The sequence below is a fragment of the Lasioglossum baleicum genome, chromosome 13, assembly GCF_051020765.1.
Source record: "Lasioglossum baleicum chromosome 13, iyLasBale1, whole genome shotgun sequence".
Classification (NCBI taxonomy): Eukaryota; Metazoa; Arthropoda; class Insecta; order Hymenoptera; family Halictidae; genus Lasioglossum; species Lasioglossum baleicum.
The window spans coordinates 12,449,107-12,474,785 of NC_134941.1; the positions used below are offsets into that span (position 1 = coordinate 12,449,107).

A 25,679-nucleotide genomic window follows, 5' to 3' on the forward strand; every position below is an offset into this window, starting at 1 on the left:
TTTTGTATGGTTACATTCATCTTAATGCTTAAATATTGATTACAAACGAGTCGGATTTTATTTCATCTGAAAAGGAACACATAACATTCATATTTGTTAGACTTCATTAAGATCTTCATGATGAGCCTGACTCGCTAAAATACGGCAAGGGGTTAATGATGTCTATTTTATCCCGAAAAATGTCGTAGAAGAGAAAATTTCTATTTTTTGTATGGCTACATTCATTTTAATGCTTAAATATTGATTACAAACGAGTCGGATTTTATTTAATCTGAAAAGGAACACATAACATTCATATTTGTTAGACTTTATTAAAATCTTCACGACGAGTCTGACTCGCTAAAATACGGCAAGGGGTTAATGACGTCTATGAATTGATAGTGTGGTCCTCAGGGTTTGCAGAATCTGAGAGAGTGTACAAATTAAAAGACTCAGCTGCTGATTTTGTTAATTAAATCGGGAATTTGATGGGTGCCAGTTTGCCGATCGCCGCGTTAACGATCTTTAGAACGGCACGTTAAGAGGTCAGTCGGCGGTTGACTCGCTGGGAAAGTCATTAGTCGGCGCAATTATGTCGAGATTACGAGCCAGTCGCGTTACCCTCGTCGAGGAAGCGGATCGCTTCTAATTAACAGATCGAGGGCCGATTAAAAACGCATTTGGCCGAAGGAGCACACGATCGTCTCGCTATTATTCCAGGCTTTTTCATCTATCGCTCGCGTTGCGATGGATCATTCGTCGAGAGGATCCTGGAGCGATGAGTTACCGCGCCGTCGGGTTATTGCGATGATTGCGGGACAGTGACCGTGACAGTGATACCGAAAGTGGGACGCCGTGCAATCGTTGGATACACGAAACGACGCCGGAGAGTGGAACAGTCCTTTCGAACCATTTTCTGGGTCTGTATTTGTACGTGTAACCCTTTGCTGTTCGGATTTTGTACTCTGTGCTGTATCTCGGTTTATCTGGTGTGTCCATTGTCGAAATAGTTCTGGAAACAGTTCTGAAAAAGCTCAAAATTCAAGAATTGGTGCGGTGTCGTGTCTAGACTGCGGATTTTATGGATTTATGATAAAAATGGACACGTACAATTTAAAGCAGTGGACATGGTAAAAATATTTGAGGACATCAATCTATTAGCTTCAGCTTAATAGGATAATTAACAGAAGAATAGAATTTTTATTTGGCTTCTGTGTTCTGCAATCAGTGCGAACATTTTTTATTTTGCATAAAGATCCGCAGTCTACTGATCACACACACTTTAAATCAGAATAACTTTTTTATGAACGGACCAAATGACTTCAATTTCTCTGTAAGGTTAGAAGAATTAGTTTAGTAAATTACATCTAAAAATATGTTGAAAATATGCATTTGGTCGGAATTGTGAAAGACAATAGTAAAAATTGATTTTTACGACTTCTTTAGCAGGGCCAACAACGAAAATTTAAATGATGGTCGACTCGTATAAATTATATACGCTCTGAAAATTCCATTGAAATTGGCTAATTGGTTCACGAGTTATAAACGACCAAACTTGGTAAGAATGACAATTTTTCAAGATCTTCGGCCTTTTACCAATTTTGATCGTTCATAACTTGTGAACCAATTAACCAATTTCAATGAAATTTTCAGAGCGTATATAATTTATGCGAGTTGGCCAAACACATCTTTTAAATTTTCGTTATTGGCCCAGCTAAAAAAATCCTAAAAAGCAATTTTTACTATTGTCTTTCACAATAACGATGTCAATTACTAAACTAATTCTTCTAGCCTCACAGAAAAATTGAAGTCGTTCCATCCATAAAATAGTTATTCCGATTTAAATTGTGTGTGATCAGTAGACTGCGGATCTTTATGCATTTATAGCAAAATTGAGAAGATGAAATTCAAAATTGTGGAAAAATTTTAACAATTGAAGATGTCAATATATGATTTCTCCTGTATTAAAATCATTTAGAGAAGAAACAACATTCAAGTTGGTTTCTATTTCTTGCAATCGATGCAGACAATTTTCATTTTGCATAAAGATCCGCAGTCTAGTGATCAGTTTTGCTCCTAACTGTATAATTACCCGGTAAACTATTTTATTTGCCGTTTCCATTGACAATAAAGTTTAGTTTAAAGTTACCTATTTCAGGCTGTGTCTTTTAACTAAAAAAGAACTCCACCCGTATCCTTGAACATCTATCTATCTCGGTATATTTATTAATTAATTCGTAATTTCGGTGTATTACATGACGGTGCATTTTTAATGGCCTCACGGACGAGGAGCGGATTGTTGGGCGATCGCGTGAAAGAGGCGCGCGTGCCTCGAAAGTCAGCGAGGCGGTTATCGAGCTGCAGCGCCGTTCCATGGGCCAGTGCTCGAAAAGTGTTTCAAGCGTTGTTCCCGTCCCGCCAACGAAATTGCCGGGCAGGAGTGAATTCGAGGCGGCGCGGCGCGCAGATCTACCGCGCACACGTCTCTCGATCCTCTTTTGAGTCGGAACGGCGCCGTGGCCGCTCGTCCGAATCATACGACGACTCGTACGGCCCCGATTAACACGTCCCCGTGATTTCCGTGGTTCCTCCGCCGAAATTCAACAGTGAAATAACCAGTGTGCCCGTCGCCGTTGCATCCGCTGCATCAATTGCATCCTAGCCGAGTGCACCGGTGCCCGCTCCGTCGATGAGCACGGTCACGTGATCGAGAAGCAACCGGTTCGATAATGCGGCCGATTGGTTGCGCACTCGCGTGCTTGCTGCTCGCGGCCACTTTTTCGAAATGCGCCGAGACCGTTCGAGACGACACGCTGGACCACGGCCAACATCTGCCAGATAAAGTCACTAAGCTTCTGCCCATTTCCAAGGACGGCGTCGACCCTGATGTTCTAGTAGTGAGGGAGTTCTTGGACGGACTGATCGATCCGGGTGAAGATCAAGGTCAGTGCCAAATATTATTAGGACCGTCGGAAAGTCATTCCATTTTCTCGAGGGAAAATGAAAGCGAATTTCTTACCATTTGGAATAAGTTTCATGACACTTATCAGGCTAAAGATCCCATGCTCGTAGAATTTCTGTTTTCTATTAGCAGAAAAGTGTTTAAATTCTCTCCTTAAACGGCACACAATATTTTTCTGTCGTGAATTGTCAGCTGTCAAGATATATCAGGATTTTGCGATTTAAAATGAAATGTTGGGTTTAAGATAAATCCCTTTCACGAAGAACGAAATTACTTTCCGAACGATCTAATGTAATTAGAAGATGTACTAATGCTCTCGGCGCATTGTTTATGAATATAATTAATCTAATTTGAAATTAGATCGAACCAGTGCGCCGAGAGCATTAGTACATCTTTTATTAACAATTATACGATCGATATAAAAAGGAAGATCTAATGTAATGCTTGCTCTTGGCTTGTTGATTTTATCCTGCTGAAATCCATCGTAATCTCGATTACATTTTCCAAATGGAAGATCATAATTTGAATGTTGTAGGGTTGGATCTTCCCCAACAAATTGTTGATCGAAGATTTTACTATTCCAGACCCGAGGACATCAGCAGGCTTAAAATTACTAACGAAATTAGAGACAGAAATTGTTAGTTACTGAATAGCAACCAATTTCGAATAATCGATCGCACGATTGACAAGCTTGACAAGCATTAATGAATTCTTGTGATTATTCAGGGTCGTCCATACAAGCGAGAACATTCGGAGTGAAGCGCATACAATTCATGCTGATGCCGATGGTGTACAAAATGGGAGTGATGATGACGATGCTCACAGTGTTGACGGTGATCTCGCTGAAAGGACTGCTCATCGGTAAGCACGAATTATGGAGCATTGTTCCCTTGCACGAAGAGATAACGGTGCGAGTTTGGTATGTACACTAGGCGCATACACAATCAGGAGACATCGTCCTCATTTATCGATAATGTCTGTCCATGGTTCACTAGTTTGAAAACGTACTGCCAAATTTTACCGGTGGACCCACTTTCTTTCTGATTTGATTAGTATTGTCATCGCGTGTCCACTCGGCCGGAAACCTCTCCGTGCTCGGTAAACTGCACAGTATTAAATGGCCGCCCATTTGGCACGTCGATTATCTCCATTAACTAAACAGCAGAGAAGGTGTATGAAACTGTACACATTATATTGAGAATAATTATTCTATTCTTTTTAAGGTCGCAGTTGTAAATGTAATGTGCGAGATGTACTTGAAAATGATTGCTAATCGTTGTTCCATATTTAGGAGAATGCATAGGTTTAGGTCAGAGTTGGGCATTAGTCGATTAAAATTTTAATCAAGATTGATTGATTAATGTGTACGATTAAAAAAGTGATTAAAAAAGTCAGTGATTAAAATAAGAAATCAAGCAAAACTTGGAGACCGATTCAATTGATTGATGAATTTAATCGTCAATCGGTGATTAAAATAAGAAATCATCGAAAAAAACATAAAAGCACGTAAATTATAGAAATTATAAATTATAAATTAAATTATAAATTATAAGTTATAGTAATATTATAGACCATTTGGTTTATCATTACCATTGTCATTTACAATACACCTAAACTCAGTTTACATTTTTTTCAGTATTCATATAGTTTTGATTCCGTATTTCATTTCGAAATTTCAGCAGCTAATCATTTATCAATTATGCGATTGACGATTACAATTGAAAGCGACTAAACTACGACTAAAATAGGAGCTTAATTGTTAAGTGCGATTAACGGTTGAAGTAGAAATTTATTCGTCAAACGTTGATTAAATTTTTGCCCAACTCTGGTTTAGGTCGCAGCTGTTAAATAAGATGCACGAGATCTAATTGAGAAGAATTGCCAATCGCTGCTCAATATTTAGGAGACTGCATAGGTTTGAGGTCGCAGTTGTCAAATATGATGTAACAAAAGATCTAATTAAAGAGGATTGCCAATAGCTGCTCAATATTTAGGAGAATGAATAGGTTTGAGGTCGCAGTTGTCAAATATGATGTAACAAAAGATCTAATTAAAAAGGATTGCCAATCGCTGCTCAATATTTAGGAGAATGAATAGGTTTGAGGTCGCAGTTGTCAAATATGATGTAACAAAAGATCTAATTAAAAAGGATTGCCAATCGCTGCTCAATAGTTAGAAGAATGCATAGGTTTGAGGTCGTAGTGGTCAAACGCAATTAACACTAATTCTGTTGCAGGTGTGGCCCTGTTGGTGCTGAAGCTGAGTACCATAATAGCAAAGTTCACATCCGGCTGGCAGCAGAACCCATCACAGCAACCGATCCACGTGCACGTGCATAATTCTCCTCCTTTCGGGCAGAGTCACGTGTACAACGGCTGGATGCCGCACAGCGGTCCAGAAAACGACGATCATTATTATTACAGAGGATAATAATAAGGCTGCTCGTCCTACTGCAGATGAGAAACTGTTCCACCGACGACGACCACAAACGGAACCAGGCTATCGCATATCCTGGTAGTTCCTTTTCTTTATCGTCCGTTTTTTCCATCAAGAATGGACAGTGATGGGCTGACCACTGTGGTTTTCTTTCCGTGTACAACGATCAACGGAGGGACACGAGGACTTTCTCAGCCGCCGATGGCATTTATCGCGAACCAAAGGAACTGTAGAGACTCTAGCGACGATTTTAGACCAATTTAACATCGGCCCCATGTCCGGGGAATTGACCCTTTGAAAACTGTCTTAACCTTGGAATCTGGAAGTGTGCAGAAGTTGTAACTGATGCGGAACAGTTGCTGAAATTGTACGCAGCATCTCGGACCACACTTAAAGGGATAGTCTTGTTTCCAGGATTGCAACATTCTCATTTCTCGATGGTGTGCAAAGATGGGATTTTTCGCCCTCAAAAGTCCTATTTTTATGTTTACGAAGCGTAATCTGCATTATTCGGAAGCACAAAGCTGCGACAGCTGCGTGCTGACGAATATCACAAATTACGCCTCGTTACCGTAAAAATAGGTATCTTGAGAGATTGATCTTTCATCTCTCTCTAACGCTTTTAACTAGTGAAAAACCCCACGTTTGCATTATCGAGAAATGAGAAGTCTACCTCCTTAAGCCCATCCACTGTAAACTTCTAATTGCTGACCCTAAGCAGCTAATTTGGCAGAATTTTCGAAAAGACAGGAGTGCAAATTATTTCTCTTCGGCACCAATACCTGTGAACTCTGTCTGTCTGTCCGAAAAGTAATGCGACCACATTTAAAAAAAAATCATTTATTGAACATATGAGTAGTAACCTTTAAAATTCTTTGAAGTGGGACCCTCGGGCGTCGACACATTTTTTCCAGCGCGATTTCCATGCTTCGTATGCTCCCTGGAAGGCGTTCTCTAGAACCTCTCGTAAGTACCCTCTTCGCAGCCTCTTTAAGCGTTCCACGGTTTAAAAATGGCATCCTTTTAGCACATTTGTAATTTTTGGAAACAAAAAGAAGTCGACGGAAGACACGTCAGGACTGCACGGGGCTTGAGGAAGTGTTGTGACGTTATTTTTTGCCAGATATTCGCAGATCGCTGGCTGGGCGCGTTGTCGTGCGTTGACGTGTTTGTTTAAGTCTTTCGAACACTTCCAACTAAAAGGTACCGTTTACTGTTTTCCCCGTAGCCTACGGAAAAGTTTTAACCGTAAGTTCTCGACGAGGCTGCGACGAGAGTACTACGAAAAGTTCCAGAAAACGCCTTCCAGGGAGCATACGAAGCATTGAAATCGCGCTGGAAAAAATGTGTCGTCGCGCACGTGTCCTACTGTGAAGAATAAAAATGTTATCGCATTACTTTCCGGACAGATCCTGCATCAAGACAAATGTAGCAAAGTTATGACAATTTTCTATGACTCCCCACAGTCTCCATTGCAGCTCAGAGGAGCAACATGATTCCCGGACCGCTGGGTCGAAGCATAGAACCAAATTCGTAGATTTAAGTCGACTTAGTTCGATCCTTTCGATCCGACAGACGCGCGCCTACGTATCTTAAATAATAGCATTATTTTTATATGAGCAAGTATTGTAAGTGTCTCAGGAGCGAAAGGGTTAAAGAATAACCGTATACCTCAGTCTACCAGTAGCTCGTAAGAATCGACACCGAATTATTTATAGATCGATGTATACCGTAGTAAGTTATTTATTAAACCGATGAACCGATGACTTTGTTGTCCTGTCAGCGTCGTCCCGGACTTTCAGGCTGTTCAAAATCCTCCAAACTTGGATCCTGAGCTTTCTAGAGTTTTCGTAAGTGGCCGCAGAGGCTCGCAGCAGTTGATATTGAATTTTCCGCGCGTCAAGGTCCGCCGATCATGCAGACGCACGCAGCCAACCGCGTGTGCGCATTCTACGGTATGAATTGAATCGACAGACTGCACAGAGACCCAGTTTCCCGGCTTAGTGGGGTACGCTTAGAGCAAAAAGAGAAAAATTGTCTGCTCTCCGCTCGGCGGATACTCTAAGGTCAGTAGTCTGTAGTGCGGCAACCGACGAGCTTCCTGTTCCTAATATAGTTTCACTAATATACACCTAATCGATAATCCTGCAAGTGCATGGCAGCGTTGACACCGGGACAAATGGTCCCTCCGATCGCCGCGGATCTACACTGTCGCCGGAAGTGAGGCAGAAAAAAGCGATAAGTACATGGAATTACTCGTGACGCGTGATCCTGTCGGTAACGGTCCTTGATATTTAGATTAGGCGCTCGATAGGCGAGGGAAATTGATTTAAGTGCGATGGGAAACAAGGCGAACGGTCCAGAAGCTGCTCGGCTTTGATCGATTCAGCGAGTGCATCGATCTCGATCTCAGTTCGTAGATTTTCGAAACTCGAAGCTATGAACGGACCGGAAACGATAGTCTGGTGGCTCTGTTTCGTAATCGCGGTCAACGAATTTGTCGTGGCCGATCAGGATCAAAAGGATTTCGCCGAGTCGAACGAGACCCTGCAATTCGATATATCTCGAGGGATCAGGTTCCGCCTCGCGGACAACGAGACCACTATCGTCGTTCGAATGTCGAGTCTGTTAACAGGTGAGACACGTTTTGAGCTTCTCAATTCTTATTCAACCGGTGCGAGATTCCTTGTTCCGTTTAAAGAGTTTACGACACATCTCCATTATGAAATATTAAGACTCGTACAGGGTGATTCTGGGAACTGGGACAAGTTGCTGATTTTTTTGTAAGTTGAAATAGAAAAAATGATAGAGGAAAAATTCGTAATACGTCCTAACTTACTACGACCTTATTTTTTACGTGGATGCACCGATGCACCCGCCAGGTGAGATTGCATTTTACTCTTTAATGCAATCAAAAGATTTTTTGTTCGCCAATCGATCCCTTTTGTTATCCTACGTATGAAAGCAGAGTTGGGCATTAATCGATATTATAATGTTAATCGGGATTGATTGATTAATGTGTAAGATTAAAAAAGGTAATCATTGAATAATCGACGATTGATTCAATCGATTGAAAAAGAAATCATTGAAAATTCGACCGATTGATTCAATCGATTGATGAAGTTAATCGTCAATCGTTGATTAAATTTTTGCCCAAGTCTGTATGAAAGTACTAACCCAATTATTATATATTTTTATATTATAACTATTATTATATTTTAACGAATTTTTATATTGTTCCTACAATTCATATCGAGAGATTGAATACTTCTTATAGTAAATTATTATTAATATAATTATTAGACGGCGGATCTTTATGCAAAATAAAAGTTCTCTATGTGAATTGCGACAAACTGGAGTGACATAGAAATTGATTTTCATTCTTAATCATTATTAGACAGCGGATCTTTATGCAAAATAAAAGTTTTCTACGTGAATTACAACAAACTGAAGTGACACAGAAATTGATTTTCATTCTTAATATGTTTAATAAGTTGAAAATAATAAACCAGTATTTTTAAATTCGTCTAATGTTTTCACTGTCTTAAATTACACCTACTCATTTTTGTCATAAATGCATAAAATCCGCTGTAAAACAGAATCACCCTGTATACAATTGAGATGATGCTGTGACGATCTAGAGCCTTTTCTTTCAGAGAACGAGGCGGAGCAGAGAGGCGAAGGAAGATTGAAGTTCAAAGGTGTTTTAAGCAAGATCGGATCCGCGATGATGATGGCCCCCTTGCTCATGCAGGTGCGATGCCATTCTCAATTTAGTACCGGATGCAGTCAGCAGTCAGACTGGCCCTAATTCGTTAGAAAAACTGCAACAGTGAATTCTCGAGATATCCTCCCAAGAGGAATAATTGTCGTTTCGGTATTTGTGAAGTAGGAAATATAATCTGGGTCAATTTAATTGGTCTGGTAATTCTAGTGTTAATGCAGTCGTTGCGCTAACATCGAACGCTATACGGTGTGACGATCACGATATCGTAAATAGAAAGTCAATCTATGATTTTCATTAAATTCCTGTGTGCTTCGTAAAAGAAATATTTGTGGAACGGATTAACTAGAAACTGGGATATGGAAGTAATTGATTCCGCCAGCAGAGGAAGCTGTTCTCTGCTGTAAAAATTAAAAATATATGAGAAAACTTTTTGACAACCACGCTTATATTAAAATTCACTAAAAAGGAGAAAATAATTTTTCCCTGGTTCTCCGTAAAATACGGAATCCAGTTAAGTGATTCATATTTTTCCCCAAAATTTTAAGCAATTGGTTCGACATTTCTTCTGTTATAGAATTAGTGTTGGAATAGATAGAAAAATTTAATGTTACACGATACATGTCATGATTTTATTTAAATTTATATTAAATTTTGAAAACAGAAGAAATTTTGAACTGAATGCTTAAAATTTTGGGGAAAAATATTACTGATCATTTAACTGGATTCGCTATTTTATGGAGAACCAGAAAAAAATTATTTTCTCCTTTTTAGTGCATTTTAATATAAATGTGGTTTTTAAAAAGTATTTTATTGCCATCGAAAGCAACTGTGTATACAAAATTTCAGCAAGATCGGGCTATGGATAGAGGTTTAAAATTCGATTACAAAATTTGACGCATACAACACGACAAATTAATATAAACGTGGTAAAAAAATAGTAGACGGATGTTTAAGCAATATGCAATTTTGGTAGACGAATTTGCTGTGAAAGTGGAATCAAGGAAAATCTTATTTTCAGTAATTAGTAGCCTTTGTGGACCTGAAACAAATAAAAATTATAATAAATTCCGTCGAATTCGATATTCCAGCATTTTCTGAAAACTTTCACAAGCCATAAATATCTATAATAGTAATTAGTAAAACAATATGTATGAAATTAAAAGATCGATTAGCAAAACTAGCTAATTCGTCAACTTCCAGATAATGATGCTGCCGGCCACTCTCGCCTCGATAAAGTTCAGCCTGTTGCGCAGCCTCATCGTGGGAAAACTGGCGCTGCTGATTATCCTCTACAACATGTTGAAGAAGTCGCAAACGTCGGAGGTGGTCGTGGTCCATAAACCTGAATACCACGAGCACTATTATCACAGTTATCATCAGCCGGAAGACGACGACGAGGGTTTACTGGGAAGATGAAGAACGTCGATCCCGGAAACAAGCGTTCAACGAACTGATATCGTGTACATTATCCATAAGTTACAAAGTTTGTTGTTTAATTCGCCGGGGGAGGAACAGTGGCTGCGACACCGGACGATCGACGACGAATCTTTGTACGATTTGTAGCTGTGGCACGGAAATATACGGTTGATCAACAGTGTTACGATGCTCCACGTAATCATCGACGAAATGATACGTCTCCCGGAACGGAACGCGAGACGTAGATATTTCGTGACCCACTTAGGCTCCCGTGTAACGGCATTTCGGTCCAGATTCAGCGGCGATCGGCTCCACGTTCGTACCGGTTTCCCTTTTCTCGGCCGTTTAATTCAACGTCGAAATCGAAATTTCTACGATCCCCGCGTCGATTTCATTAGGCTAGCCTGCCGCAGAAAAAATCGCGCGCGTTTTCTCGCAAATTACGCGATCGAAAACGAAAAAATGTAGTTTTTCGAGGAAACGATCGAACCGAGAGCGCGATCGATACTGCCGCGTCTGGATCGTTAGACGCTTAGACACACGTGACAAACGTCCGCCCACGACGCGACGCTCTGATGTCCGAGACCTCGATATTCGCGATGCGTATACGTGCCAGAAACCCACCTACCGATTGTACTTACATACATTGTTGATCGAGTTAGTATGCCGACCGCCATCGATCCTGTATCGACAGCTCTCCCCTCGAGTCGTCACGCTGTACCGTTTTCTAAACTACAAAATGCACGATGCACGCCGCGTACCTGCCGAATCGAGCCTAATCTTTGTATGCCTTAGATCGCCACCAACGTGCAAGCATTCCGCTTTTACAGAAATCGATCAACCGCTGGCTTTCCAATTAGGGTAAACGCATGAATATTCATCTATGAATGAATAATAGTGACTGCCTATTGTCTTTTATTAAATAGGGAGACTCTGTGCGCGTGGAAATGCTGTTTGTGCTTCTTACGTTTTGTAAGAAAGTTGACTTTAAGAATAATTGTATTGTTTCAATTGTATAGACACTTTTGAAAGTGAGTTTTTGAAAGTGACTTCAGTCATTTGTTAGAAATTGATCATCCTTGAACACGAGAAAATCACGAAACGGGATTTCTGACCCCGCGAAATCTCGGACGCTTCATTTTCAATGTTACAAATCTAATCTCCCATCATAACCAAAAATTGTGATAGTAGATTAATTCTTCCTGATTCGAATAAAATGTATACAAAATTTTTTGTAAACCACGCTTATACAGTAAGGAGCATAACTGATTCAACACACTTTAAATCAGAATAACTTTTTTATGAATGGACCAAACGACTTCAATTTCTCTGTAAAGGCTATAAGAATTGCGAACAAAAATAGTAAAAATTGATTTTTACTGCTTTTCTAGCTGTAAAAATAATATTTTTCCTGGTTCTCCATAAAATACCGAATCCAGTTAAATGATTGATACTATTTTTCCCCAAAATTTTAACCAGGGAAAAAATTATTTTCTCCTTTTTAGTGCATTTTAATATATGCGTGGTTTCTACAAAGTTTTTTCTATGTATTTTATTTTCTACTTTTATTGTAATCGGAAGCAAGTGTGTATACAAAATTTCAACAAGATTGGACTATGGGAAGAGGTTTATAATTCGATTACAAGATTTTACGTATACTATAGCAACACGGCAAGTTAATATAAGCGTAGAAATAAAAAAAGAATCAATTTCATCGGACGATTAATTACGGGAAAACTGTGTCAAATTGACACGAGGCACGGATAAGGGTTAAGTCGCTGCTGGGAATCGTGCCAACGCTACTTTATCACCTCTTCTCTTCTGTTCCAAGTGCGATTCAATGTCGTCTCTGAATTATGTATGGAGTTTCCAAATTGGGCCGTGGCAACGAGTCGATTAAGTGCAATTAATTAAGAATCGTTTCTTCTCTTCTACGAAGCTGATCCTCGAGTTTTCTACGCGACGGAGACGTCACAGCCTTTAACGATATTAATTGGATGCATTTATTACTTCTGTCCGTTCTATCTCTCGTACGTGGGCACTCGGCCTCCCTTCACCGAGATTCATCTATTCCTTAGAAATAACGCTGACATTATGAACATCGATTCCCGTGTCAGATTACCTCAGACTTAGGAGTGACCCTCGATTTATTACGAGCCTCTGTCGCCGGAGAAAAATCTCTAGGACACGGTAAATCTAATAACTCAGTGGTTACAATAGACAGATCTCGCTGGAGGATCGTGATAATGATCATTCGATGGAACGCTTTCAAATCGTTCAAAAACGAACGTTCTCAGAAATAAAAGAAGACGAGACGAAGAAGAAGGTAAATTTTTCTCGGAAGTCTACCTTGGGATTCGAAGATGACGAGGGAACTTCGGCGCAGTTATGTTTCGTTGTCGATTATTTACAGCCTGTACGCGGACGTAGGGTTCATTTAAGACGAGCGATCCTCGAAGGAGGTTCAAACAAATGACCCAGGCTTTACGACGCCGTGAACAAGCCCTCGGCTGACCCACCGCGAGGATCCGCGATTTACGACTGTTCCGAGTCCCTGTTAAATTATTCGAAGTCGCGTGAAAGCGAGCGTCCGTAATCCTCTCGTCTGGCTCTGCAGATCTTTTTTCCCGCGATGCAGATTCCACGGTTTCCTCGCGTCTTCTCCTTCGCAGCGGGAAAATATTTTTATCGTTTACGTTGCGTCACCGTTCAACGATCGAAGATATCGAATCGTCCTCTTCATTCAGTATCGTGATTCTCGTTTGCGAACATCCACGTCGACTCGTTCTGCAAGATGATCGGCGAGGTTCTGTGTCTTTGCTGCGTTTTTTTGGGAAGTTTCGCGATTGGGGATGAGAATGTGGACGACCGGCCTTATCAGTTCTCGTTCAACATCACCGATTTTCAGCACCGGTTCGAGAAGAAAGGTGAGAGACGATAGAAAGATAGTTGAGGGATGGGTAGACTCGTTTCCAGGATTGCAAGGGTGCGGCAATCGCCTTCTCATTTCTCGATAATACGCGGGGGTTTTCACTCGCCGAAAACGCTAGATAAAAGATCGATCTAGGGCGCTATCTGCCTCAAAAGTCCTATTTCTTCGTTCACGAGACGTAATTTGCATTATTCGGCAGCATGGATATTCCTTTATGTCGATCGTAGATAGTGCAGATAAACGATTTAATGATTTCGGCGCCACAGGTTCGATTATTTTTTTAAAATAAATTTTGGTATTATATTGCGAGTTCTGCATTTTAAAAGAAATAATTTTCTGTTACTTATCTTAGCTATAGAACTTCTTATGTTAGACCAATCCTTGAGAACCCTCGTGATTTCAATTCCGAATAATCTTGACGTTGACGCACAGAAACTTTCGTTGTGTGTAAATTTTTCGCCATTCATGATGAATATTCCTTTATGTCGATCGTAGATAGTGCAGATAAACAATTTAATGATTTAATGACAGGTTTGCTCAACCTGTGATTGATAAATTTCGGGATTGTTTGTTTTACGAGATGCTGAGGGGCTCGTCACAGGGGAGTACGGATTCATAACGGCGGACGGTGTCTACCACGAGACAGCTTATGCTACTGATAAGGACGACAACTTCATTATCACCCGAATGAGGAACAGGAAGATCGCCTCCCGTGAGTCTACGAATCTTATCGCTCACCTACGTTCTCTTAACTTTCACTAATCTGTTTGAACGTTGACGTCACAAGTGAAGGATGCGCTGGAGATATTCAAGGACAGGCCGGAAGCTGCGAGGAAGCTGGTGGAGGCTGTGTCAAAGGCCTGCGGGGGATGCAAGATTCCTGAAATAGGAGAAAACGCGACCGACAGCGTAAAACCAAAAAAATTGGGACCTCTTCTGGAGAAGATGACTGCAGATGCAAAACGTGGTACATGTTGTTGCATTATCTTCGACTTCTTGAAATGATCGAAAGAGAACATTTTCATCCTGTCTCTATTTCATAATTTTGATTTTGCAGGTGGAGTACCATCGAAGGAGACACAGCTTCAAGAGAGGAACAAAATCCCAGAAGACCCGAAGGACTCTTCGAACCTGAGAAGAGGAAAAAGCCTCCTAGATGCATCCACAAGGAACAGCACAACTGCAACGAGCAAAATCCCTCGAAAGGAAGGTGGCGATGTTTTCTATCGTTTCAACTACAGCATCACGTCTCACGAGCACCACGAAGATGGATTCAGAAGTGGTGCGAAGGATGGCAGCTATCGAGCACAAAGTGAAAATGGTGTCGACACACAGGTGAAGTACCTGTCGAATGAATTCGGTCATCAACCGAACATTTCGTTCGTTCCTGGAGTTAATGGGACCGATGAGAGTCGGTTGAAAGGGTACTCTTTCCTGTGGTACTGGTCTTGAGAGACCTGTTCTACCATTCACCTATCAATTCACCTTCGCCCTTTTGGCCAAAGCTGACTCAAATGTTTGGCTGGACTAGGAACGGAAGAGTTACATGTCCGATGACATATTTTAGAGTAGACCAAAAATCCTTGTAAAGAATCTATATAATAAGGAACCCTCTCATTGAGTGGGGTTCACTTTCGAGTCGTCAGTTATTTTGTAAGGACGTATACTTCCTGTAAAGCGCGATTTCTTGTGAATAATCTGTTGGTGTGGCCTACCCAATAAACTTCAAGTTATAAAGAAGAAAAAGGATTATTTCTCGAGGGAACCCCATCCTTTCTTCACGGCAGAACAATGCGATTGTTAAAAGTACTTTATGCAAAATAAAAATGTTTCATCCCTTAATGACTTCGTTACATTAAACGCAACAGTTTCTCGTAAAAATTACTTTCCGAACGACCTAAGAATTGCGGCATGGTTTCCTTGTTCTCGGGCACTGTGCGTTTGATGAAATTGATAAGACCGAAGGAATGCGTGACGGTTCACGTGACACGTTTTCGGAGCTGATCGCTCTAACGTCGGTCCCGCGAGCACCGAGCGAAACTCGTTCTGCAAAAAATCTAGTTTGACCGGTGAAAAGACAAGGCAATTTTCGGAAACCGCAAACTCGAGAGAGAGGCCGAGCGAATTCGCGGAATAGCGTAAATATTAACCCTTAGCGCTCGAATGGCGACTCTGAAAATTGCTGTACCATTATTCGAAATATTGTTAGACACTTAGGTATTGTACGAGGTATTTTATCAATTTTATATCCATACAAAGAAAAACATTAATATAGAATGGAATTATTCTAGGAAGAGATGTTTAAGTCTTGAATTAAAATAGCTCCGAGTTTGAACATGTTTAAACAATCATAATGTATTAGTATTGGGTATCACTGGATTCGGGAAAGTCTGCAGAATCTTTTGCTGTAAAGAACAATTCAATATCTTCTATAATAACATCGCAATATTTGTTTAAAGTTGAAAAATACGTCTTTTTCAATGTCATGTTTCTCAAAAACTGTGCGTGTAGGAGAAAAATTACGAGCAGTTTCGGAATCAACCCAAAAGACTCTACAAGATCCACCCAACAGTATATTAGAAACATAAAAAAAGTCGAAATTTGTTGAACAGTGTATCTTTTGTTCGGAAGTACCTGTTGTAATCGAGTTACGCGAGAAGTTACCCCGGCAAATTCTGCAGATCCGCCAGAACAAGCGAAAGTCCTATTAATGAACAATCGGTGACGAAGCCGCCGAAAAAATGCCTGTATTATTTTTTATCTGGACGGTAGTTTCGAAAGCAACGATTTCACTACGATTCCGTGCCTCTTCGTTCCTTAAATAACGATAAAGATGTTCGGAATTAGGTTGTATTAGCATCCCGTGGTAGTTCCAAGCGGAATTTCTGTCGTCGGTCCACGTACGTGACCAACACGCGTGCCAAGTTAAACGCGCGCGATCCTAAATCCATTATTTTTTCCCTCTTTCGGCGTGGAAAAGATGTCTCGGACGCGCCATAAAAAATTCATTTCGAACGGATTCCCGATCGGTGCCTATCGATTCTCACGGCGACCCGTAATTAGCTGAAACTTGGTCTCAATCCGTCGCGAATTCACACACGGTGAATTTTCCGTGGGCGATGTGGCCCGTTAGGCTTAAGAATCGCTTATTATTGATCGTAATCGGGACCTTGACCGATTCTATGATTTTAGGGACTCTGGGCTATGGGGGAACCTATCGTTTCAGCTATGGGAAATGATTACCGAGCGGGATTAGGCAAATTTTTGGAGTGATGGAATTTTTGTACGTTCAAACGAGGAGATCAGACCAAAATTTTTCCTACATCGACCTCTTTTAAAAGATTTATTTCCTGCATCGATCCCCCTACATTTTTAACTAACAATTACACATAAAAAATGGCAAAGATTATTCTTGTACTATGTATTTCCATTTTTACTCTTTACTCAAATAAAAGCGACGGCGGCATTCGGCACGGACCACACCATATACAATTAAAACAGACATTATTATCCAATTATTACACTCCTTAAAGATTAAATAAAATTTCAAAACAATATTAATTAATCAAAACAATATTTTAAAAAATATTAAATTCTATATAAAATCTCTATAAATAATATCACTCCCTCAAATAATATTAGATACATAAATTTTCATATTAATTTAATGATATTTTAAAACAATACTAAATTCTATATAAATTTCTAAAAAATATCACTCCCCCAAATAATATCAGATACATAAATTTTCATATTAATTTAATGATATTTTAAAACAATACCAAATTCTATATAAAATTTCTATAAATAATATTACTCCCTCAAATAATATTCAATACATAAATTTTTATATTAATTTAATGATATTTTAAAGCAATCCTAAATTCTATATAAATTTGTATAGATCGACCCCCGTTGGGAACCCCTGTACTAGACAAACGAATAATTCTTATAATTCCATAGAGAAGCGAATTAATCTTTTACCAGGCGCGATTAGCTAAATATTAGGCTGGAAGGAAAGTTCCGTAATATTTTACCGAGTCATTGGAAATAGTAATCGTCAGGTTATCATGAAGTAATATTAAACGTATATTTCTACAAATTGATTAAAATGTTTTTTTTTTAAATACGACAGAACTTTGCGTCCAGCATAACACTTCGTTTTGCAGTTATGTTTCCTGAATGCGTCGGGTTAATCGGGTCAACGGTCAGTGGACTCACCTTGACATTGGGCCAGGTATTTTTGGAAGGCCGTGGTTCCTCCCCGGATGCAGAGGTGTCCGCTAGAATATCTGAGAGTGGTCCGCGCGGGCCCGACTAGCTACTCTAGTCCCCGAATAGGCGTACAGAATTCCTTAAGGAGAACCGTGTACGATGTGTGCTCACGAAAAGCATCGGCAGTGGGGGGATGCCGGTCGGTGCTCACTTGAAACAGGACTTACTTGATTGGCGGAAGTCCAGGAGGTAGGGGTTAGACTCTCATATATGTTCGACCAAGCTGCCTTCCACAAGCACTTTGCGCCCGTGACACGCGGTCCAAGGATATAAAAAGCGGAAGGCGGCGAACTCGAGGAAAACCGAGTCAAGGGTGGAGAACAGGAAGCCTAGAAGCCCGTGAATTCGCGTGGTGACAGTGATAGTAGTAGTCTCTCAGAGTTCGAACCTCGAGGAGGACCATGAGGATAACCGTGTCGATTTTACTGGCCCTGGGCCTGGCCGTCTGCGCCTATTGTGAACCGATCCAGAAGAAAGAGGACACGGACAGTGCCTTCAACTGCGTGTTCGAGGACAATACTCTGGATTGCTTGAAGACCCGATTGGCCAGGGACCTTGATCATGCTGAACTACAAGTGGCCGGCAAAATGAGCGACCCTCCGCTCAGCGCGGTCATCGAGCAGACCGGAAACTACGTCGCGGAGGTCGTCGACACCGTCCAGAACCCCGAGAAAGAGGACCCGGAAGACCAAGCTGCCGATCAAGGTGAGAATCTAGACTCAACCCTTATTAGTAGACTGCGGATTTGTATGCAAAATAAAAATGTTCTGCATTAATTGTGGGAAGCAAGAGGAAAATAAAAATTGACTTCATCCCTTAATGATTTCGTTACATTGCAAATCTTTTATCAATTTTTTTAAAAATGCATACAGATCTGCGATACATTTATTAGGAAATTTTTAAACTCTGCTCATACGAGCGTTATTTACTCGCATCTACATGGCCCGAGGAAAAATAAGGTTGAGCACGGCTGATTTAGACCGTGCGCGAAACGGGTGCGCGATTCCTCGAACCGCGACAGCTGATCGTCCGATTAATCGAGCGAGGCGCGTAGCAGATCGGATTTCTAATACCAGACACGTGGAGCGACCGTCAATCTCTCCCACAGCAGTGACATCAAAACCCTCGACTTTTACCGGCCTTGAACCTGTTCGGGCCTTATCGGAACCGGCCCCGATTGAGTTACGGGATTCTTCGAAGACCGTTCGACCACTTCGGCTCTTTTGTTTGACAAGTCTTGGAATGGAAAGTGCATCGGAAAGAGCACCGAATCGAACCGGTCGATGAATGAACCGGCAGCGTGCTGCGCGATTTTTATGAATGAGCAGCTCGCGGGAAGATTATGCGAGTAACGCAGGGAAAGAGGCAGAGGTTTGTCGGTCGTGAAGTTTGAAAGATTCCTCAAACGAACCGGTACGACGGTGTTTGAACACGTCGGACGTGTTTGCTTAGGAAAAGACAATTGGTTGTTTGTCGAATTGAGTGCGTTTTCCACGGGTGAGCAAATGCGTGTCTTTAGGTCACCGGTGATCGCTTGAAATTCAACATCCGATATGTCACCGACTTCTCCCATTTTGTACCTGTACGGATAGTCGGTGGTTTAATGCCGCGGGTTGGGCAAATCGACGTTAACGGTACCGAGGCTCGTTATGGTCGCTATCTTTCCGAGCAAACCGCCAGAAAATTGAACAATTCCCGAGCGCGCCGAGCTCTAGGTGGTTCACCCGATCGTTTATGATGCGTCGCTGAAACCACCGAAACGATCCCCACCTCTCCGTCTAGATAGATATCAGGGTCGCGAACGGTTATCGTCGAAACAATCGTGACTCATTTTTAAGAAAGTTGCGTACAATCGTGCCGAAAGAAATCACGAGGAATGGTTTCTGGGTCACGCGACTGGATCAGCTGAAGAATTGAATTAATTGCCTCGACGAATCGGGTGGCGGTGCCTTTTTCGTCGGGGACCTCTTCGGTCCGGTATTCATAGTTCTTCTGGCTAGGGCTGTCGATTTCCGAAGCTTCGACTCTTCGAGGATTCGAAGGATTCGAATCGTTCGAATCGAATTAGACAGCCGATCTTTATGCATTTGTGACAAGAATGAGTAGGTGTAATTGAAAACAGTGAAAACATTACAAGAATTAAAAAACTCTGTTATATTATTTTCAACCTTTTATCCGTGTTGACGAAGAAAATAAATTTCTACTTCACCCCAGTTTGTTAAAACTCAAGTAAAACATTTTTACTTTGCATGAAGGTCCGCTGTCTAGTCATGATTTTTGACAAATAAAAAATTTGACAGAATTATCACAGAACGTAGAATATAATTCTATAAACTTTGAGCTTCTAAGGAAAGTAACAGCCCTACTTCGACCCCGAGGTCAACGGTGTCCTTGACCCATTGCAGAGGCTTCCTCCTCGTTTTCTCCGGCAATCAAATGAAGTTTGCGTCAGCTTCTTCCAAAGAAGAAGCTCTTTTCTAAAGGTGTCGATAAGAACCTGCTGTCTACGTGTGTTCATGCTTTCGAGAATCGATAACGCTGTCAATAGTTAATGAAGATACGCGTAGAAATGTAGATAAGTTGCAATAGCTGACACGCTTTTCTTGATAAGCGTCCAAGTATTCGTGTGCTTGTTTGTCTTTTGATTAGTGATTCATTTGCCGAGACGGTAGTTCAACACACGTGCCCGCGATTGCAAATAAGAGAAATGAATGAAAGTGTACGAGGTTGCAGGAATCAGTGCTGTAAACATCCTGGTCACGCGTCATCATCAATTTCATGCGACTCTTCGGGTTCGGATATATTTAGAGGATCCTATATTCCTTTTAACACTTAACAGGCGCCACTAAAAATTGCTGTATCATTATTCAAAATAATACTCACAATTACTAAACATTTAGGTATTTTATGAGGTACACTGCGGTGCATAACTATAGCACCGTTTAAATTTTTACCCGTTTCAGAATTCAGACTGAAAGTGCGAAAAAATTAATTGTAAAAATCGAAAGGGTATGAAAAATATTGAAGTTTAAATTAATTTTAATTTAAATTCTCCTCTTGTACAAAACGATACAAACAATAGTATGAATTTCACTGTTGCGTAACAATAGCACCACATCAATAAAAACAATGATAAACGATTTTAATATCTTGTAGGACCACCTTTTTTTGAAATTAACTCGAAAACTCTATCTGGTACGCTATCAATAAGTTTCCGAAAAATGTCTCTGCTGATTTTTTTACTAATATCGATTATGGCGCTTTTTAATTCGGAAACGTTTCCGTATTGCCGATTTTCTGCATAAACGTTCCTGACAATTATGCCCCAGATATTTTCCATGGGATTTTGGTCGGGTGAACATGCTGGCCATTTAATATTGTTAATATCGTTTGCTTCGAACCATGCCATCACTTTTCGACTTGTGTGTATAGCCGCGTTATCTTGTTGAAACGTCCAATTTGTAGTACTATTTTCTTGTAGAAAGGGTAGCAAATTGTTTTCCAAGATACCAATATATTCATCACTATTCATTTTCTTCGATGGGAAAGCTAATTGTAACATGCCATCACTGTGAAAAGCCCCCCAAACCATAAGACTTCCTCCACCGAAATTTCTTTTCGTGAAATACCGTGGTTCCTTGCGGAGATCTCGCCAGTAGGAATTGTACCCATCAGGTCCATCAAGGTTGAATTTTTTTTCGTCCGAAAAGATAGTCTAATTGTCAATAAAAGAAATTACAATAAGCTGGGTTTAGAAGATTTTCAGAAATTAACTTACGTTATGCCAGTTCCGATGCATGTTTGCTCGAGCGTATTGAAGTCTTGCAATCTTATGGCGCGGTAGAAGTTTGGGTGCAGACTTTAATTTTTGTCTCACGATGTTTCCATTTGCTTGTAAAGCTCGATGTATAGTCCACCGTGAAACATCAAGATTAAGTTCTTTTTTAATTTGGTTACAACTTTTTAATGTGTTGCTGGCCGTTTTCACAATTATTCGTTCCGTACGTGGACTCAATTTCTTCTTTGGTCCACCCGTTTTATTCTTCCCATAGTTATCTTGGTCACGTAAAAAGTTTATAACAACTTTATGTGACCTTCCTAGCCTACGAGCAATTTCGCGCATGCTAAAATCTATTTCCTTCAGGGCTAAAATTTTACCCCTCTCTTCTTCCGTTAAATATGTACCACGCGGCATTTTCAAGATACAAATTTTTATATTTACTGTGGAAAATTCTTTTTTCAATTTCTATTTTCACGGATACTTCGTTATGATACTTTGTTTAGTGAAATTAGTAAATAACAACGACGGTGCTATAGTTACGCAACAGTTGAAAATCACATTTTCGATTATATCGTCTTGTATAAGAGGGCCATTTCAATATGATTTAGTCTACAGTCCATTTTTTTCATACTTTTACAATTTCTACAATAAATTTTTTTGCACTTTTCACTTAAAGTCTGGAACTGGTAAAAATTTAAACGGTGCTATAGTTATGCACCGCAGTGTATAATGCAAACAGACGTCGATAATGTAAATTTCTATTTAAATATTGATTAAAAACTGCGACGTTCTATTGAAATCTTGATTAAAAGCTACGACGTTCGTTTTTTTGTTGTATTGAAATATGATTCTAAAAGCACTTTTAGTTTTTCCCGAATTTTCCATTTTTCCGTGATACTTTTCCAATTTTTCTTATCCTATAACACCTAGTTCGGACTAATACGAACATTTTAAAAAAAGAATTAGCCAAATCGGTCCAGCCGTTCTCAAGTGATGCGCTTACCAACGAACAGCATTTGATTTTTATTTATATAGATTATACCAACTTCATTCCCATGAAATTTCAAAAATCATAGGGAGGAAATATTCAACCCTAGGAAGAAAAATAAATATTTCGTTATATCGATCGTAAAGTTCATAAAACCTATATTAATGCTAGGAAGAAATGTTTCATTGTCGCACACAAAATCTGGCACACAGATCTAACATAAATAACGTTATCTAGATAATAATTTTATCATTTGTGTTGCAGTGGAGGGACGGAGGAAGAAGATCGGCAAGAAGAAGCAGAAGCAACTGCAGAAGCTGCTCGGTTTGGCGATGCTGTTGAAAGCGAAGTTGGGTCTGCTGCTCCAGTTGCTCGGCGCTCACTTCCAAGTGAAGATAGTCACTCTTTCCTTCATCAGCTTCATCGCCAACATGGTCAGGCTGTGGCTGGACCTGAAAAAACAGCATCCACCGAAAGTGGTGTACTACGAGCACGCGCAACACCAGCACCACTACGAGCACGATGATCACGATCACGATCATGATCACAGCTACTGGGGACGATCCTCGGCTCCCTCTGCTCAGAATCTCGCTTACTCCGCCCACGTTCCCAAAACCAAATAGTCAATAACTTCGACGTGCTCCGACAGCAACGTCGGGAAAAGAAGCGACCGGACGCGTCTTGCTCAGGTTTCTAGTTAATTCTTCTACGCGTCGTTCTATTTATGTTGAATTATTTATTTGTTTTTATTTACGTCGCCCTCGTCGTTGTTAACGCGTCGCCGCCTGCCGGCAACAAAAGTGAAATTCTTTAAGAGACAACTTCCTTAATTTCAGTTCGTTAATTTTGTCAGATGCTAAATATTCTATTGAGACTTACGTAACTCTGTCAGAGATAGAGCATGAATTGTACCGAGCCTAATCGCGCGGCAGCGACCGCGTTAACAAATCGAAGCGTCCGTCCTCGCGTACCAAAGTCCACCTCGCGCGCCTATTTCCGCGCATTCCCCAACGCTGCATTCCTGCCAAATTTTGTTAATTTATTCGCCCCCGCTCGTTGTAATTTAATCGTTAATCTAATCGCCTGTAAGGAACGTACAAGTAATAAATTGTTTTGATAATATAAACCAGCCTACTCGATCGAGAAGCGAAGCGTATTCGGCATTCAGCGCGTGGAGACCGTAGATCGTCGATTTATCGACGGTGAATAAGAAACAGGCTTGATCGCGACGCCACCGCGAAAGTCAGCCGAATCAACCGTCGACCTTCTTTCTCCGTGGATCATGTGGACCAGCCCGAAGCGCGATCGAGAAACGTTTGTATTCCTCGTGGGCCGGCGACGCGCCGAGAAATGCGAATGGAATTTCCAACGAGCGCCGATACTTTCGGGCTGTTCACCTCGCCGGGAACGCGATCGAGCGATAAACGCACCAGAGATTTGTGCTCGTTGATCGCTCTCCCACGTTCCTCTCGCGCCTCGTTTTCCCTTGATACGATCCGTGGAAATCCTAGTAGCAGATCCATGAACCATCATGTTTATTACATCCCTATTTCTCGGAGATCAACGGCGCCGTTTCCGCCATTGCTGCGCTGCGAATGATGCACCGCATCCTCCGAACCCAAGGGTTCGTCTACAGCATGATCTACAACAAGAAATTAATCTACATGAATTTCATTTCATCAGAAAATCCCATTTTGTACTGTATGAGGTATTATACCAATTTCATATCCATAAAATTGAAAGATCGCAGGGAATGGAAATATTATAGGTCGGAAGAAATGTTTAATTTTCCCGGAAGGGTGCTGGACGCGCCTTCTCGTTTCTCGATAATGCAAAGATGGGGTTTTTTAGCAGTGAAAAAAGCGCTAGATGAAAGATCGATCTAGTCGCCCTTAAAAGTCCTACTTTTACGTTCGATGGATCCCAAGGAAAGTGGAGCATTTATTTAGGACGTAGGAAAAGGGAAGAAGTATAAATGGCAGCAGCGTAGCTGAATTCGGACGACCCGAGAGACATGAATCAATCTGTCGGACAGAAAGAGGCCGCAAGCCAGCGATTATTACTGATGCTCGAGGTGACGCGAGCGAGTATATCGCGATGGTGATTTTTCGTGAGACCCATGGTCAATGACCAGGAGGCGCAGGGAAAGGTTTCGTAACCCCATAGTAGAACTGTTAAGTATTCACCGGTCGAAGAATCGGCGATGACCGCGGCTCGGCCTTAAAACTCGACGCGATAGAGAGACGAGAGTTTGCCCTCGGTTTTACCGGGCCGAAACCTCTTTTCGTGGCTCGGATTGGACCAGGGCCAACCGGACCACCGTGTCTGGTCGTCAAGATCATCGGAATTCGTGGGAAGAAGCCGTCGAAATATCCTTCCGCCATGCTATGACTCGTTTATGGAGTTTGATCGCGGTGTGGCTGCTCGCGCGACTCCAGCTTTTTCTCGATCGGCTAACGAATTTCAATCACTCTGTGCGGTCCGGGGGTTTATTTCGATTTGCATCCGACCTTCGGCCAGCCGAGCACGTCCTCGGGTTATTCATAGACAGGACTCTCCGCCGCACCCGATTCCTTGAATTATTTCTCGCGCTCGATGGCGCGGCGGGGTGAAACTGCAGAGTAGCCCCTACGATGTAAGTGATGATTGGTTTTGTTGTTCATAGACTGCGGATGCATTTATGGCTGATGGAAATGGACGAAAAAGGCTAGAATATGAAAAACAATAGAAAATACGATTTTATTTCACTCCAATTTCTTAAAATTTGTCGACAGTTATTGGAAAATGAATAATCTCAATATTTTCAACAACTTCTTCCTGTTTGTAACCAAGGAATTGGAGGTAGGTAGCTATCCTGCAGTTTGACCAGATGCACTTACGGAAGATCAGGCGAAACTGCAGCATAGCTGCCTACCCTCCAATTAGCTTCCTTATAAATCGCAATATTTTCGACAACTTTTTCCTGTCTGTAGCAAAGGAATCAGAGGGTTGATAGCTGTTCTGCAGTTTGACCGGACGCACTTAAGGGCACGTTAATAGCCCTTTGTCTCGCTGAGCAAATGAATCCTCTTCGATGAAACCAACGAGCAAGTACTCGTCACCCGGGCCACCTGGCCAGATCCTCGGTTTGAATGGCGGTGCGCTGTACGATCGGTGAATGATCAAGTAATAAAGGTCGAGACC

The 25,679-nt window shown here is 41.2% G+C and overlaps 4 protein-coding genes across 4 annotated transcripts; all 4 read left to right on the forward strand.

Moving 5' to 3' along the window:
• The first annotated feature begins 1,851 nt into the window (after window positions 1-1,851).
• LOC143214945 (uncharacterized) lies at window positions 1,852-7,290 on the forward strand. The gene is made up of 3 exons (XM_076436543.1): window positions 1,852-2,922; window positions 3,668-3,802; window positions 5,178-7,290. The coding sequence occupies exons 1-3, from the start codon at window positions 2,709-2,711 to the stop codon at window positions 5,369-5,371; spliced, it is 543 nt and encodes a 180-aa protein (XP_076292658.1). The 5' UTR covers window positions 1,852-2,708; the 3' UTR covers window positions 5,372-7,290.
• Window positions 7,291-7,434: 144 nt separating this feature from the next.
• LOC143214946 (uncharacterized) lies at window positions 7,435-10,704 on the forward strand. The gene is made up of 3 exons (XM_076436544.1): window positions 7,435-8,012; window positions 9,034-9,131; window positions 10,305-10,704. The coding sequence occupies exons 1-3, from the start codon at window positions 7,817-7,819 to the stop codon at window positions 10,518-10,520; spliced, it is 510 nt and encodes a 169-aa protein (XP_076292659.1). The 5' UTR covers window positions 7,435-7,816; the 3' UTR covers window positions 10,521-10,704.
• Window positions 10,705-10,845: 141 nt separating this feature from the next.
• On the forward strand, window positions 10,846-15,303 carry LOC143214944 (uncharacterized). Its single transcript, XM_076436542.1, has 4 exons — window positions 10,846-13,447; window positions 14,033-14,164; window positions 14,240-14,419; window positions 14,510-15,303. Exons 1-4 carry the CDS (start codon window positions 13,315-13,317, stop codon window positions 14,902-14,904), a joined length of 840 nt encoding a protein of 279 aa, XP_076292657.1. The 5' UTR covers window positions 10,846-13,314; the 3' UTR covers window positions 14,905-15,303.
• A 2,650-nt stretch (window positions 15,304-17,953) lies between these two features.
• LOC143214938 (uncharacterized) lies at window positions 17,954-23,622 on the forward strand. The gene is made up of 2 exons (XM_076436533.1): window positions 17,954-18,432; window positions 22,761-23,622. The coding sequence occupies exons 1-2, from the start codon at window positions 18,129-18,131 to the stop codon at window positions 23,117-23,119; spliced, it is 663 nt and encodes a 220-aa protein (XP_076292648.1). The 5' UTR covers window positions 17,954-18,128; the 3' UTR covers window positions 23,120-23,622.
• The last annotated feature ends 2,057 nt before the right edge of the window (window positions 23,623-25,679 follow it).

What these genes read in the sequence shown, in the direction of transcription:
- LOC143214946 (XM_076436544.1), top strand. Translation starts at nt 7,817, where the DNA reads ATGAACGGACCGGAAACGATAGTCTGGTGGCTCTGTTTCGTAATCGCG. An exon ending in AATGTCGAGTCTGTTAACAG is followed by an intron (nt 8,013 to 9,033) that starts GTGAGACACGTT and finishes CTTTTCTTTCAG; the next exon opens with AGAACGAGGCGGAGCAGAGA. An exon ending in TGGCCCCCTTGCTCATGCAG is followed by an intron (nt 9,132 to 10,304) that starts GTGCGATGCCAT and finishes GTCAACTTCCAG; the next exon opens with ATAATGATGCTGCCGGCCAC.
- LOC143214945 (XM_076436543.1), top strand. Translation starts at nt 2,709, where the DNA reads ATGCGGCCGATTGGTTGCGCACTCGCGTGCTTGCTGCTCGCGGCCACT. An exon ending in CGATCCGGGTGAAGATCAAG is followed by an intron (nt 2,923 to 3,667) that starts GTCAGTGCCAAA and finishes GTGATTATTCAG; the next exon opens with GGTCGTCCATACAAGCGAGA. An exon ending in GCTGAAAGGACTGCTCATCG is followed by an intron (nt 3,803 to 5,177) that starts GTAAGCACGAAT and finishes ATTCTGTTGCAG; the next exon opens with GTGTGGCCCTGTTGGTGCTG.
- LOC143214944 (XM_076436542.1), top strand. Translation starts at nt 13,315, where the DNA reads ATGATCGGCGAGGTTCTGTGTCTTTGCTGCGTTTTTTTGGGAAGTTTC. An exon ending in GAACAGGAAGATCGCCTCCC is followed by an intron (nt 14,165 to 14,239) that starts GTGAGTCTACGA and finishes TGACGTCACAAG; the next exon opens with TGAAGGATGCGCTGGAGATA. An exon ending in GACTGCAGATGCAAAACGTG is followed by an intron (nt 14,420 to 14,509) that starts GTACATGTTGTT and finishes TTGATTTTGCAG; the next exon opens with GTGGAGTACCATCGAAGGAG.
- LOC143214938 (XM_076436533.1), top strand. Translation starts at nt 18,129, where the DNA reads ATGAGGATAACCGTGTCGATTTTACTGGCCCTGGGCCTGGCCGTCTGC. An exon ending in AGACCAAGCTGCCGATCAAG is followed by an intron (nt 18,433 to 22,760) that starts GTGAGAATCTAG and finishes TTTGTGTTGCAG; the next exon opens with TGGAGGGACGGAGGAAGAAG.